The sequence below is a fragment of the Cottoperca gobio genome, chromosome 21, assembly GCF_900634415.1.
Source record: "Cottoperca gobio chromosome 21, fCotGob3.1, whole genome shotgun sequence".
In the NCBI taxonomy this organism is placed as follows: Eukaryota; Metazoa; Chordata; class Actinopteri; order Perciformes; family Bovichtidae; genus Cottoperca; species Cottoperca gobio.
The window spans coordinates 1407289-1421644 of NC_041375.1; the positions used below are offsets into that span (position 1 = coordinate 1407289).

General features: G+C 44.2%; 1 protein-coding gene across 1 annotated transcript; it reads right to left on the bottom strand.

Annotated features, from left to right (window-relative positions):
* Positions 1-4864: 4864 nt before the first annotated feature.
* On the bottom strand, positions 4865-6029 carry LOC115026448 (trace amine-associated receptor 1-like). The gene is made up of 2 exons (XM_029459297.1): positions 5944-6029; positions 4865-5684 (listed from the first exon to the last, which is right to left on the bottom strand). The coding sequence occupies exons 1-2, from the start codon at positions 6027-6029 to the stop codon at positions 4865-4867; spliced, it is 906 nt and encodes a 301-aa protein (XP_029315157.1).
* Positions 6030-14356: the final 8327 nt, after the last annotated feature.

A 14356-nucleotide genomic window follows, 5' to 3' on the forward strand; every position in this document is an offset into this window, starting at 1 on the left:
CGTCCCCCTTACCTCCCCCTCAGCTTATGCCAAAAGCCTGCTCATGGACACTCAAGGACATCACCCCCCCCAAACTGGTCATGCCGTTCCTGTCTTGACTACTACCAGACTAAATAATCAGCGCTCAGCACGCACTGCGTCTGGTTATCTTAGATATATCAGTGCACAACCAGGACCGGCTTTGACTCCTGTCACAGACTCCCTGCAGCTGAAAGTGACTCTTCTGAATGTCAGATCACTGACTACCAAATCTTTTTTGATTAATGATATGATAGTTCAAAATAACTTGCACTGTATGTTTCTAGTTGAGACCTGGTTAAACAACATTACTGGTATGTTAGCACTGACTGAGACGTGTCCTCCAAACTATAAATACTATCAGGCAGCAAAATAGGAAAGGTGGAGGGATTGCCGCGATCTTATCAGCGTCGCTTGTATGTAATGACATTGACCTGGGTGAATTTACATAATTTGAATATCTTGCTATTGAGCTCAAAGCAGAATTATCTTTGCTCATCATCATATTGTACAGGCCAAGATATTCAGCACTATTTCTAGAGGAATTCTCAGAGCTGATTTCACTCAGCATCACTAGATGTGAAAGAATAATCCTGTATGGAGACCTAAATATTCACGTAAATAAGAAGAATGATCCCAAGACTATTAAACTTGAAAAGTTACTAGACAGCTATGGACTAAAACAAAATATCAGTGAACCCACTCATCAGCATGGTAACATGCTAGACACTGTGTGTTTTTTGATTTTAACCTATTCTTAACAAAGACCAAAGTCAAAAAAAGAATACTAGACGACACAGCAGAGCAGGGGTTGGGAACCTTTTTGGCTGGGAGAGCCCTAAAAGCCAAATATTTTTTAATGTATTTCCTTGAGAGCCATATATTTAATAAAATCCTAAAAGTGGTATCAGTGTTTCCCCTACCATTGTCTGTGCGCCCCCCTAACGGAACCCCGCGCCACCCTCTGATTTTTATTTATTTAATATTCACAACTCACTTTTCACATTGAACAGGTGCTCTTTAATTAAACAAACTAAACGCTTATGTTATCTGGAGAAGGCATATGACCGGGTCCCACGGGTGATACTGTGGGAGGTGCTGCGGGAGTATGGGGTGAGGGTGTCACTTTTGAGGGCCATCCAATCCCTGTACGCCCAAAGCGAGAGTTGTGTCCGGATACTCGGCAGTAAGTCGGACTCGTTTCCCGTGAATGTTGGCCTCCGACAGGGCTGCGCTTTATCACCAATCCTGTTCGTGATTTTCATGGATAGGATATCGAGGCGTAGTCGTGGAGGAGAGGGGTTGCAGTTCGGTGACCTGAGGATCTCATCGCTGCTCTTTGCAGATGATGTGGTCCTTATGGCATCATCGGTCTGTGACCTTCAACAGTCACTGGATCGGTTCGCAGCCGAGTGTGCAGCGGTTGGGGTGAGGATCAGCACCTCCAAATCTGAGGCCATGGCTCTCAGCAGGAAACCGGTGGATTGCCTACTCCGGGTAGGGAATGAGCCATTACCCCAAGTGAAGGAGTTCAAGTACCTCGGGGTCTTGTTCGCGAGTGAGGGGACAATGGAGCGAGAGATTGGCCGCAGAATTGGAGCAGCCGGGGCGGTATTACAGTCACTTTACCGCACCGTTGTGACGAAAAGAGAGCTGAGCCAGAAGGCAAAGCTCTTGATCTTCCGGTCGATCTTCGTTCCTACCCTCACCTATGGTCATGAAGGCTGGGTCATGACCGAAAGAACGAGATCACGGGTACAAGCGGCCGAAATGGGTTTTCTCAGACGGGTGGCTGGCGTCTCCCTTAGAGATAGGGTGAGAAGCTCAGCCATCCGTGAGAGACTCGGAGTAGAGCCGCTGCTCCTTTACGTTGAAAGGAGCCAGTTGAGGTGGTTTGGGCATCTAGTAAGGATGCCACCTGGGCGCCTCCCTAGGGAGGTGTTCCAGGCACGTCCAGCTGGGAGGAGACCCCGGGGAAGACCCAGGACTCGGTGGAGAGATTATATCTCCTCACTGGCCTGGGAACGCCTCAGGATCCCCCAGTCGGAGCTGGAGGATGTGGCCCGGAGAAGGGAAGATTGCTCCCACTCAGCAATGACACCGAGGCACACAGGATTAATAAAATGGGCGATGATACAGAGGAGCAGCTGTGTGTCATCCTCCAGGACTCTTATTTCAGCATTCAGCTGGATGAGACAACCACCTCAGACAACAACGCCCTGCTGATGGCCTATGTCCGCTATAGGGCCTCCAACACAAAGGAGATGGCTGAGGAATTTTTGTTTTCTAAATATCTCGAAACCGACACCAAGGGCCAGACCATTTTTAATGGGCTTCATGCGTATCTGGAGGAGAAGTCAATTCCCATTAGCAACATCCTATCATGCGCCACTGATGGTGCTCCCTCCATGGTTGGCAGGTACCGTGGCTTCACTGCTCTGCTGAAGGAGCAGGTCCCGCACGTCCTCGCAGTCCACTGTGTCTTGCACCGCCACAACCTTGTGGCCAAATCTAAAAGTCCAGCTCTTCACGATTCACTTAATATAGCAGTCAAGGCAATAAACAAAATATAAGCCCGTGCCCTGAATGACAGACTGTTCCGACAGCTGTGTCAGGAAAATGATGAGACATTTGAGCGTCTTCTTTTCCACACAAATGTCCGCTGGCTCTCAAAAGGAAACTGCCTTGCTCGTTTTTGTGAGCTGTTTGACAGCATCGTGGAGTTCATGGGGCAGGTTGATGCAGATCTCGGGGAAAAGGTAATGTCCAGCCGCTGCGACATCATTGAACTTGTAGACTTTTTTGAAAAAATTAACGAAGTCACACTAAAGCTGCAAGGAAATGGCATAACCCTGGTCCAGTGCAAGGGCAGTCATCCACAGTCTCACCTCCAGGCGGGATCTGTACAGGCAGAGCATGGGCAGGAGGCAGTTTGCTCATTTCCCACAGCTGATCAAGGTTATACTTAATTTCAGAAACATCACTAAATAGATATAATAGGCCCACTGTTATTACAATTAGGCTAATATATTGCATGTCTTTGAATACATTATGTTGTAATGTTTATTATATTGACTTGTCTAAAATATGGGCCCAGGGTGTAATATGTGAAAAAATCATGAAATGTTTTTATTCGGGAAAATGAATCTCCAATTTCGGAACTTAAACCTAAAATAATGAACAAATATTTTAATATATTTTCTTATTTAACTCATCAAGTATTCTAGCGGGATATTTTCACTGGCTTACCCTTTCCTCATGTGGAAACATATGGACTGAAGTCATGCAAAACAAAACATGCAAGAATGAAATAACTATTTCAGTCACATGGAAAGCAACACTCGGACAGGCGTGCTTTTCCACCGGCAATAACTACCATTCAAATTTTGTCCACTTCTCAAATTTTGTCCACTTCTCACTTCAAAAGACATGTTCCTCACAGGATGAAAAGTAACATTTTGCTTTATAAGCTTGCAAATAGCATGTTAAAAACCAAATAAGATGGTGAACATGGTCAACATTAGAGATTAAATGATTGGTTGATTATTTCATTAAATATTCACATGATAGAGAATCGGTCATCAGTTGAGAATAAGTCTGTTTTTGAGCAGAAAAAATGCTTTTTTTTCTTCACCTTGTTCTGTTTATCCTCTACATCAACGTATCTGTGTTTTTCAATCAGTTGGTCGAACAAAACAATCTATTTGAAGACATATTTCACTAAAATCAGCAAATTGATAAATGACAAATTATTATCAATCAATTTGTCATTGATTTAATTGATTAGTTCCAGGTCTTATTTTTCAACATGTTTAAACATAAGAATGATGAAATGTATAGTAGTATTGTAAATGTTTAGTCCTAACACGTTACGCACATATTGCATGAAGTATTATTTAATTATTTTTATATAATCACACTAATTGGGATTCATCTCGATGCACTTTTATTCTTCAGAAAAATTGAAGTTTAACCACGACAGACCCACCTCAATAACATCAGCATTCACATCACAATTACAAAGCCTAAGTGCAGTGGGATTCTCTTAGTACTGAGGTTGTCTTTTCTTAAGTCCTCCTTCACATCTCTCCTTGACCTCGTCACTTTTTCCGTCAAGGAAAAGTGGTTAAGAAAAGACATAGGACTTCATTTTTTTGACTACTTGACCGGAGTCCATGTTTGTTTCTCTCACTCCCCAGACCTGCCATCCTAAAACCATCCACCTACACGCCTGTACCATTTCCCTCATGAGCTCTGTCAGGCCTTCCCCGCCCGCCTCCTCCCTGCATATTATTCACTCGTCAGCCACTTTCCCCATACTGTATACCGGTCCACGTCCTTTGTGCAGTTGTCAGATCATCATAGTTTCAATGCTGTTTTCTGTCTGCCTGTTACCTACCTGCTGTTAAATATCTGTTAAATTCATTTTATGTTGCTAAGAAAAACAATTAACGTACTGTACCCTATTACTAATCTTACAACAAGCTCCCAATGCAAAAATATTCACTTTTAGTCAGCTAAAACATTCAACTATTGATATGAATAACACTGCCACACTGGGAATTAATGTTTCAGATTATACTGACACTACATGAATGCAGCACAAAAGCCCTGACACAAAGTCAACAAAAGTGAAAAACAATTTGTGCATCAGCCCTGTGACGAACACAAACGCACTGAGCTGAAAACATAATTTCCTTGGCAGAGGTAATGACAGAAGCATGTTGGATTATACTTTCAGATGAAGTCATGACAATGAACACAATGATTGTCTGATAGTGAACATGATTCATGAAGGTTTGAAAATATAAACATATAAGAACAACGCTGTTTCTCCAGTCTGTCTCTACAGTATTTTAGTATCACAAGAGTCAGGCCGAAGTATCTTAAAGGTAACAATGAGTTTGATAGATTTTCTAAACCAGGGGTAAAAGAAGGCATAGATCACTGGGTTTAGACAAGAGTTAAAATACATTAGCCAGACTGCAACAAGTGAGGATGAACTACTGACTTTAATATCCTCACTGCTCGGGGATGGAGAGTAATATATAAATGAACAAAATAGAAAGACAACTACAGCAATACCGAGAGTCCTGGCTGCTTTCATCTCAGATTTCTTAGCAGTTCCACCAACTGAACGCTGGAGTGTAACAGCTGCAATATGAGAGCGCATGGCTCGAGCCTGAGACACAGCCACCACAAATACTCTCATATACAGAACTATGATGACAGTAACAGGGACAATAAAGGAAAAGACAAAAACAATAGGTCCTGTGATATAGTCAACAACAAATACACACTCTCCATAGCAGGAATTATATGAATCAGGTTGTCTCAGAAAGTCCTTTGCAATTAGACAATTATAGAGAAAAGAGCAAATCCAACAGAGACAAACACAGACTTTTGTTCTGTTCAGAGTAACTCTGGTGGTGTAACGTAGAGGGTCACAAATAGCCAAATAACGATCAATTGATATGAGCACCATGTTTCCAACTGAAGAAGAGATAATGATAAAATGTACAACATAATACAGAGCACACATTAGGTCACCCAGGAACCAGCAAGCATCTGTTAAAATGATTCCAAAAGGCATTAGCAGGAGGCCCACGAAGAAGTCTGAGACAGCCAGGGAGAGGATGAGGAGGTTGGTGGGGGTGTGGAGCTGCCTGGAGAGGAAGAATATCATTACGTATAAGGTTATCATCAATAGTAGCTTGTTAGTAACAGCAGTAGAACAAAGGACATTCTTATTGTCATGAAATTATTCAAAATGTTATGTCACACAACATCATGTTTGAATACTTAATATTTCAAAAGAATTAATATTAACTAAAACATTCATATGTAAAAGAAGACATGTAGGACTAATTATTTTAAACATCTAATATGAAAATATATAATCTTAGGCTGAAAGTATGTCTCTGCCTGAAGTGGGAGATAGAGATGATGACCAGCAGGTTGAGAGCTACAGTGGGCAGAGAGATGAAGGACACCACGGTGTAAGTGAGCATGGCATGTAACTGAGCTGGCATGGGTTTCCTGCAAGAATTGTTGAGTTGTGGAAAGCAGAGTTCAGCTCCTTCTGAAGTCTCCATCTGCAGAGGGAGGTGGTGAGAAGCTGCTGTGTTCTGGCAAAGCTCTCTGTTATACAGCTGATTTATCTCTTCTCGATCTCTCATGCCAGACTATTGCTATGTTCTTCTCCAGCAAAGACTGAAGTCCCTCCTCTGTACTTTGTTTTCTGTAGTTACTAAGGCAATGTCAGCCGTGTGTCGGCCGTGTCTGAAAACAGTGTGACCCTAGAGGTGTTGACCCCACGGCATCATGATTCTGATAGTGAACGTGATTCATGAAGGTTTGAAAATATAAACATATACGTTGCTTCTTCAGCCATTACACCTTTTGAATTTACTTCTGTGACTCAATTACAACAGTATAGCAAAGATTGGTGACTCCAACCCTACATTATTACAGAATATTATGATATCTTTAATTGGACAAACCAACAGGAACTGAATGAAGAATGTTAAGCTACAAAATGTTTACAACCCCATCCTCCGTGTTTCAGGAATATCAGACATTCATGATCATGACCTGTAATGTAATCATAGATAAGGAAAACACACACAAAGACTTACACAAGTTAAAACAAAGAAATATTTGAATGCAAAATAGAATCAATTTTATTTGGCCTTTCACGCTGAGCTAGTTTTAATAATAGGAAGGTAATAGATCTGTGGTGGATTATGCCATTGAATTTCGCACCAGAGGCCCCCTGAGTAACTGTAACTCGGCGGCCCAGTACGACGCCTACCTTCGAGGTCTAGCGGATTATATTAAAGATGAACTTGTATCTTTTGATATACCCTTTTCACTGGATGGGGTAATCGAGCTCACTTCCAGGATGGACTAGCGCATCCAGACCAGGAGACGGGAGCGACAACGTGGAGGGAGCCTACCGGAGAGCTCGCAGGCTCTAGCAGTCTTCATTGACTCTGATGCAGACGTCAACATTATTGATGAAGATATCGCTCTACAGTTGGGAATAAATCGGGCTCCCTTACCTCGTCCTGTTCCAGCCAACGCATTAGACGGCCATATTCTGAAGACGGTAACTCATCGGATTATCCGTCCCTCTTCTTGCCCCGAAGAGGCGGGTTTCTTCTTTGTGGAAAAGAAAGATACATCACTGAGGCCCTGCATCGACTACAGGGGCTTGAATGACATTACAGTAAAGAACCGCTATCCTTTACCTACAGGGTGCGACTATTTTCACCAAGTTAGATTTAAGAAACAGCTACCATACCTTAGGGAAGTGGGTTGGGATTTGTCCACTGCCCATTGACAAATTTCGCCGAAATACATTGGAAGTGTACAAGACAAAGACCTTCCCTTACAGATGATATCAAAATTCACAACACAACTGAAAATACTACTTGACACAGTATAATTATTTATTACTTGTTAATCATGTCAAAAAATGTCAGCTCAAAATTGTCTGTGAGCCATATCGCGTCATCGAAAGAGCCATATATGGCTCGCGAGCCATGTGTTCCCGACCCCTGGTCTACAGAGTCATCTCCACAATGCTAAGTGTGAGGAAGCTGAAACTCGGTGTGTACTATCCCCCTAGGACCATGAATAAACATACATTTCAAGATGATTGGACAATCTTGGTTAGCTGTAGCTACGTAGCTCTAAAGATAAACTAGCTCGGATTTGCTTGAAACTCCCCCTTGGACCATGAATAAACACTCAAGATGATTGGACAATGTTTAATCATTGTTGCCTTTGATCTTTATATGGCAAAGAAGTTAAAAAATGAAACTTATTCTGATTTGAATCAAAACAGGTACACCTTGAGGGCAGTGCCCAAGGATTTTCCATTTCACCTGAATTGGAAGACGTGCAAAGGCCCAAAAGTACCGGGCGGCCCCTAATTTGGTGTGTAGACTCTCACTGATGTCCTGGTTGAGTATGGGAAGTTTCGTGGCCCTCACACAATCTCTCCTTTTCCATTTGCAATTCTACTTAGGGTCTCAGATTATCCCACACTAGTTCCACATCTCAAAGTATTTTATAGAACCCCACGGGAAGCTGTACATTTGCCATTGGAAATGAATGGGCAGAAAGTAAGGGAATATTCCCATTTAATGTTATTGGAAATGGACAGTCCATATTTCAGACCTGGGCGCCTCCCTAGGGAGGTGTTCCAGGCACGTCCAGCTGGGAGGAGACCCCGGGGAAGACCCAGGACTCGGTGGGGAGATTATATCTCCTCACTGGCCTGGGAACGCCTCAGGATCCCCCAGTCGGAGCTGGAGGATGTGGCCCGGACAAGGGAAGATTGGGGTTCCTTACTGGAGCTGCTGCCCCCGCGACCCGATCCCGGATAAGCGGTAGACGATAGATGAATGGATGGATAGTTCCACATCTCAAAGTATTTTATAGACCCCACGGGAAGCTGTACATTTGCCATTGGAAATTAATGGGCAGAAAGTAAGGGAATATTCCCATTTAATGTTATTGGAAATGGACAGTCCATATTTCAGCCAAAATAGCTTTAAATAAGCTTTGGACATTAGTTGGGGCACCTCATATGGACACAATTAAAGAGAATCCAGAGCGTCAACCTGCTCATTCCTTCACACGGCTACTTCCTTTCAGGGGCCACGTGGCAAGGCCAAGGTTACTCTATTCAGGAGTTCTCAGAGATCACCTGCTGTGATTTTAATATCAAAATTCACAACACAAATGAAAACAGGGCCTTATTTGATTGGAGGTCACAGAGGTCAGTGTCGATGGTGGACAGGGTCATAGCTCCACAATGCTGAGGATGAATGATGAGGATATTGAAACTAGCAGGGTACTATCCTAGTAGGACCATAAATAAACGCTGAAAACTTCAAGATGATTGGACAATGTTTAGGTTTTGACTGTTGATTTTGAGCTTTCAAGGCAAATACATCGAAAATAGAACTTTCTCTGATTTGCTTCAAACTGTTTAACTGTTTAGGTGTGGTACCATGGATGCCCATTCCAAAGTTTCAGGTCTCTCACCCTTAGCATCAAGCTAAAGTAGCATAATTGACATTTGCAATATATTGGCCCATATATGGTCACATCTGCACAATGCTAAGAGTGAGGATGCTGAAACTCGGCGTGTAATATTCCCCTAGGACCATGAATAAACGCTGTGAATTTCAAGATGATTCGACAATCTTGGTTAGCTTTCAAACTAAGTAGCTAAAAACCTAAACTATCTCTGATTTGGCTGAAACCTAGAATGTAGTATCCCCTAGGACAGGCGTCGGGAACCTTTTTGGCTGGGAGAGCCATAAAAGCCAAATATTGTTTTTATGTATTTCCTTGAGAGCCATATATTTAAGAAATTTAAACTTTATGCTGAAATCGCTCCCAATCAGCAATGACACCGAGGCACGCAGGATAAATGAAATGGGCGATGATACAGAGGATCAGCTGTGTGTCATCCTCCAGGACTTTTATTTCAGCATTCAGCTGGATGAGACAACCACCTCAGAAAAATGATGAGACATTTGAGCGTCTTCTTCGCCACACAAATGTCCGCTGGCTCTCAAAAGGAAACTGCCTTGCTCGTTTTTGTGAGCTGTTTGACAGCATCGTGGAGTCCATGGGGCAGGTTGATGCAGATCTGGGGAAAAGGTAATGTCCAGCTGCTGCGACATCATGTACCTTGCAGACTTTTTTGAAAAAATTAACGAAGTCACACTAAAACTGCAAGGAAATGGCATAACCCTGGTCCAGTGCAAGGTAGTCATCCACAGTCTCACCTCCAGGCTGGATCTGTACAGGCAGAGCATGGGAAGGAGGCAGTTTGCTCATTTCCCACAGCTGATCAAGGTGATACTTAATTTCAGAAACATCACTAAATCGATATAATAGGCCCACTGTTATTACAATTAGGCTAATATATTGCATGTCTTTGAATACATTATGTTGTAATGTTTATTATATTGACTCTAAAATATGGGCCCAGGGTGTAATATGTGAAAAAATCATGAAATGTTTTTATTCGGGAAAATGAATCTCCAATTTCGGAACTTAAACCTAAAATAATGAACAAATATTTTAATATATTTTCTTATTTAACTCATCAAGTATTCTAGCGGGATATTTTCACTGGCTTACCCTTTCCTCATGTGGAAACATATGGACTGAAGTCATGCAAAACAAAACATGCAAGAATGAAATAACTATTTCAGTCACATGGAAAGCAACACTCGGACAGGCGTGCTTTTCCACCGGCAATAACTACCATTCAAATTTTGTCCACTTCTCATTAAGGAAAATCCCTCTGACCTTGCATACATGTTTGACCTCCCACTACAATGTACTCGAAGATCTACTTCCCTTACAAATGTTCCGGATCCGGGAGGGAGATGAATGGAAGACTGCCTTCAATACCACGTCTGGACACTATGAATATTTGGTAAGGCCTTTTGGACTTACCAAATATGCACCATCCGTTTTCCAGGCCTTGGTGAACGACGTGCTTTGGGACATGTTGAACAGACACGTGTTTGTTTATCTCGATGACATTCTAATCTTTTCCAGGACCCTGAAGGAACATGTACATCATGTTCAGGCTGTCCTCCAGCATCTCCTAGAGAACTCTCGGTATATAAAGACAGAAAAGTGCAAATTTCACACCTCCTCTGTCTCCTTCCTGGGATATATTGTGGGACGGGAGTGTACAGATGGACCCCACCAAGGTGACAGCTGTCACTTCATGGCCTGTTCCGGACTCTCCCAAACAGCTGCAATGATTCCTGTGGTTCGCCAACTTCTACCGAAGATTCATCTGCGGCTATAGCACCGTGGCTGCCCCACTCACGGCCTTAACTCAGAAACTTAAAATTCGGTTTACCTCCGCCCTCATCCTCCAAGTACCGGATTCAGAAGGTCAATTTGTCGTGGAGGTGGATACCATCGATGTGGTGGAAGAAGCCATCCTTTCCCAGCAATCCGTCAACGATCAGAAACTTCACCCCTGTGCCTTCTTCTCAAGACGGTTGATTCCGGCAGAGTGGAACTACGATGTAGGGAACCGGGAACTACTGGCGGTTAAGCTGGCGTTAGAGGAGTGGCGTCACTGGCTCGAGGGGACCAAGGTACCTTTTCTGATATGGACCGAACTTAGAATATATTCAGTCGGCCAGAAGACTAAACTCCCGTCAAGCTCTGTTTTTTACGAGATTACATTTTTCTCTCTCCTACCGACCTAGTTCCCGGAACGTCAATGCCGACGTCCTGTCTCGTCCGTTTGGAGAGGGAGGGGAATTCACCAGAGTACCTGACACCATCATCCCGACCTCCCCTGTGATCGCCACACCTGGGAGGTAGAGGAAAGGGTAAAGGCTGCCCTAGTGGACTAGCCCAGTCCTAGCACCTGCCCTCCTAATCGGCTGTTTGTGCCCCAGGCCCTGAGGTCCGACGTCCTTCTGTGGGCCCACATCTCCCGACACTCCTACCACCCAGGGATCCAACGCACTCGAGAGGTTCTGCAGCAGAGATTATGGTCGTCCACTCTGGAAGAGGACCTACAGGAATTTGTCAATGCATGTCCAGTCTGCAGTCATCACAAGCCTTCTCATTGGGCTCTTGCTGGTTTCCTGCAACCTCTGCCAGTTCCCCATCGTCCCTGGTCACACATCTCTCTTGAATTTATTACCGGTCTGCCACCGTCAACTGACATACTGCCATTCTGACATTGGTTGATTGGTTTAGTAAAATGGCTAATTTCGTACCTCTGCCCAAACTCCTGTCGGCCAAGGAAATGGCAGAACTTATAATAATAACGTCATTTCGGCTAACCGCTGCTGCACTAAGGCACCCCCCTATCTGCTGGGTCAGAAGGTTCCATTATGGGTGGAATCGAAGTTGGCGGCATTTGAGATTCTGAATGTCATCAACCCAGTGGCAGTAAGACTCAGGCTACCTCGTGCCATGCGGATCCACCCGACTTTACGTTTCTAAGATTAAGCTGGTTCATTAGAGTTCGCTGTTTCCAGCTGCTCCACCACCTCCTCGGTTCATTGATGGTGACCTCACCTATACGTTTCGCCGCCTGCTCCGTTCTTGTCGCAGTGGGAGAGGTCCCCAGTATTTGGTGGCCTGGGAGGGATACAGGCCTGAAGAGAGGTCATGGATCCCGGCTCGACATGTTCTGGATACCCGGCTCATCAGAGAGTTCCACCAACATCACCCTGATCAACCGGCTAGACCCACCACACCGGTAAACAGGGACATGATTGAGACTTTTTCTTCCCCTTCTTTGGGCTTATCCGATGAGGATAATGAGGAGCTATCCTTGGACGAGGGCAAACATTCTCAGGGAGGAGAGGAGGGGGAAGCTGACAGGATAATTTCTGATGAGTACTGGCCCGGAGGGAGGGCCCAACAGCGAGAGCCTGGTGGCCGGGTTCGCCACGGAGCCTGGTCGGGCACGGCCCGAAGGAGCTACGTGGTGCCTCACATTCATCAATGCTGTGGGTCCACCACTCATGGGAAACACCACTGGGGTCGGGTGAGCTGTCACACGAGTGGCAGTGATGGTCAGGGACTGCTGTTTGTGCCTAGGCCCCAAACAGCAGTTCGGAGTGTTTGGCTTTCTTGAAATCCCTGCAGAGGATCTTTTTAAACATCCCTGTGAAGGTTTGGGGCATTGAACCTAAGTGGGCAATGTTCAAAACCTCTATTGCTGAAGCTGCAGTGAATAGATTTGCTCTCAAAGTCTTAGGTGCCTCAAGGGGCGGTAACCCTCAAACACCGTGGTGGACCCGGTGCTCAGGGAAGCTGTCTGACTGAAGAAGGAGTCCTTCCGGATTATGTTATCCAGGAGGACTCCGGAAATAATTGCAGGTTACCGACGGACTCGTAGGGCGACAGCCTCTGTCCTGGTAAAGGCAAAGCAGTGGGTGTGGGAGAAGTTTGGAGAAGCTATAAAGAAGGACTTTCGGTCGGCTCCAAGGTGCATCTGAAAAACTGTATGGCACCTCAGGAGGGGGAATCAGTGAACCATCCGAGCTGTGTACAGCAAGGGTGGGACCGTGTTGACTTCGACTGAGAAGGTGGAAGGAGCACTTTGAGGAACTCCTGAATCCAACTAACAGGGGGTTGAAGGGTTCTCGTGGACTTTCAGGAAAGCTGGGCCATCCTGGTTCTGCAGGAGTGCTAGGTCTGACTCGAGAGCCTGGAACACCTGGACAAGGTGCGTGACAGCAGCGAGGTTATGTGACAAATGTGACTCTGGATCTGCATCTCTGTAGCTGGAAACGTAGCAGTAAAAATACAGGAAAATCAGTTTTTGTATTTTATTTATAGTATACGACCAGGATCTAAAAAGTTAAAAAGTGGATTAAAAGTGGATAAAAAAAAACAATTCATGATTTATTTCTTGGAGACGACAACAACACTGACACATGATCAGTCGCCTGTAAAGAGACGTATCGTTCCCTTTATTAAGATTATGGAGTTCTCTGTGTCTGAAAGTTGTTAAAAAAACATTTTGGACAATTTTAGTACAAAATATATAACAGGTCTACTCGTTTTTAGACATTTTAATGCGTAAATAATACGTATTATACCTTTTTAAATGAATGAAAAAGATGAAATTGGAATCCATTCGTGAGCGAGAACAATACATTCTGTTAAAATGAGAAATATAGTAAATATGAGCTGAACATGTCGTCACATTGATGCTGTTTATACACAAGATGATACTTTGTGTTGCAGTGTTCGTCCTGCCGGGCCTGCAGGGGGACGCAGGACACCGGGGGCGTCCAGCCAAATGCAACTGTTCACGGGTTCAAACCCCAGAACGACTGTTGAACAGAGTCCAGACGGTCAGTCAGTCAGTCACACACAGACACACACACACACACACAGACACACACACACACACACACACACAGATCTTTAAACAGATGGTGTATAATTTGTATATCAATTACTTAGTTTGAATATTGAGGTTTTAGGATTTATTGATATATAAATGCTGCTTTAGGCGTGAAATATTCCTTTGAACTCACTTCCCCTTCGCTGTTAGTGACGTAGAGGAATCTTCTATGAGGTGCTTCACGAGGCTGGTTAACAATTAAAAACATACATCTTCATATAAACGTATTTCTGTGTCTCTGTTCAGATCTTTGTTGCAGACGGAGAGAGACAGATGCGGAGGCTGCGGGGGGAGAACGTGATGGTGCTGCGGTCGGACAGGAAAGCTCTGTTCATCTACTCGGACTCTCAATGGATCAACGTGCTGGTAACTGCTAACTGCTGGAGACGCATCAGAAAC

Excerpts from the sequence above, each read along its gene's own strand:
- LOC115026448 (XM_029459297.1), bottom strand. The coding sequence starts at position 6,029 with ATGCTCACTTACACCGTGGTGTCCTTCATCTCTCTGCCCACTGTAGCT. Across the intron at positions 5,685-5,943 it reads ATCTCTATCTCCCACTTCAG|GCAGCTCCACACCCCCACCA; the intron begins GCAGAGACATAC and ends CTTCCTCTCCAG.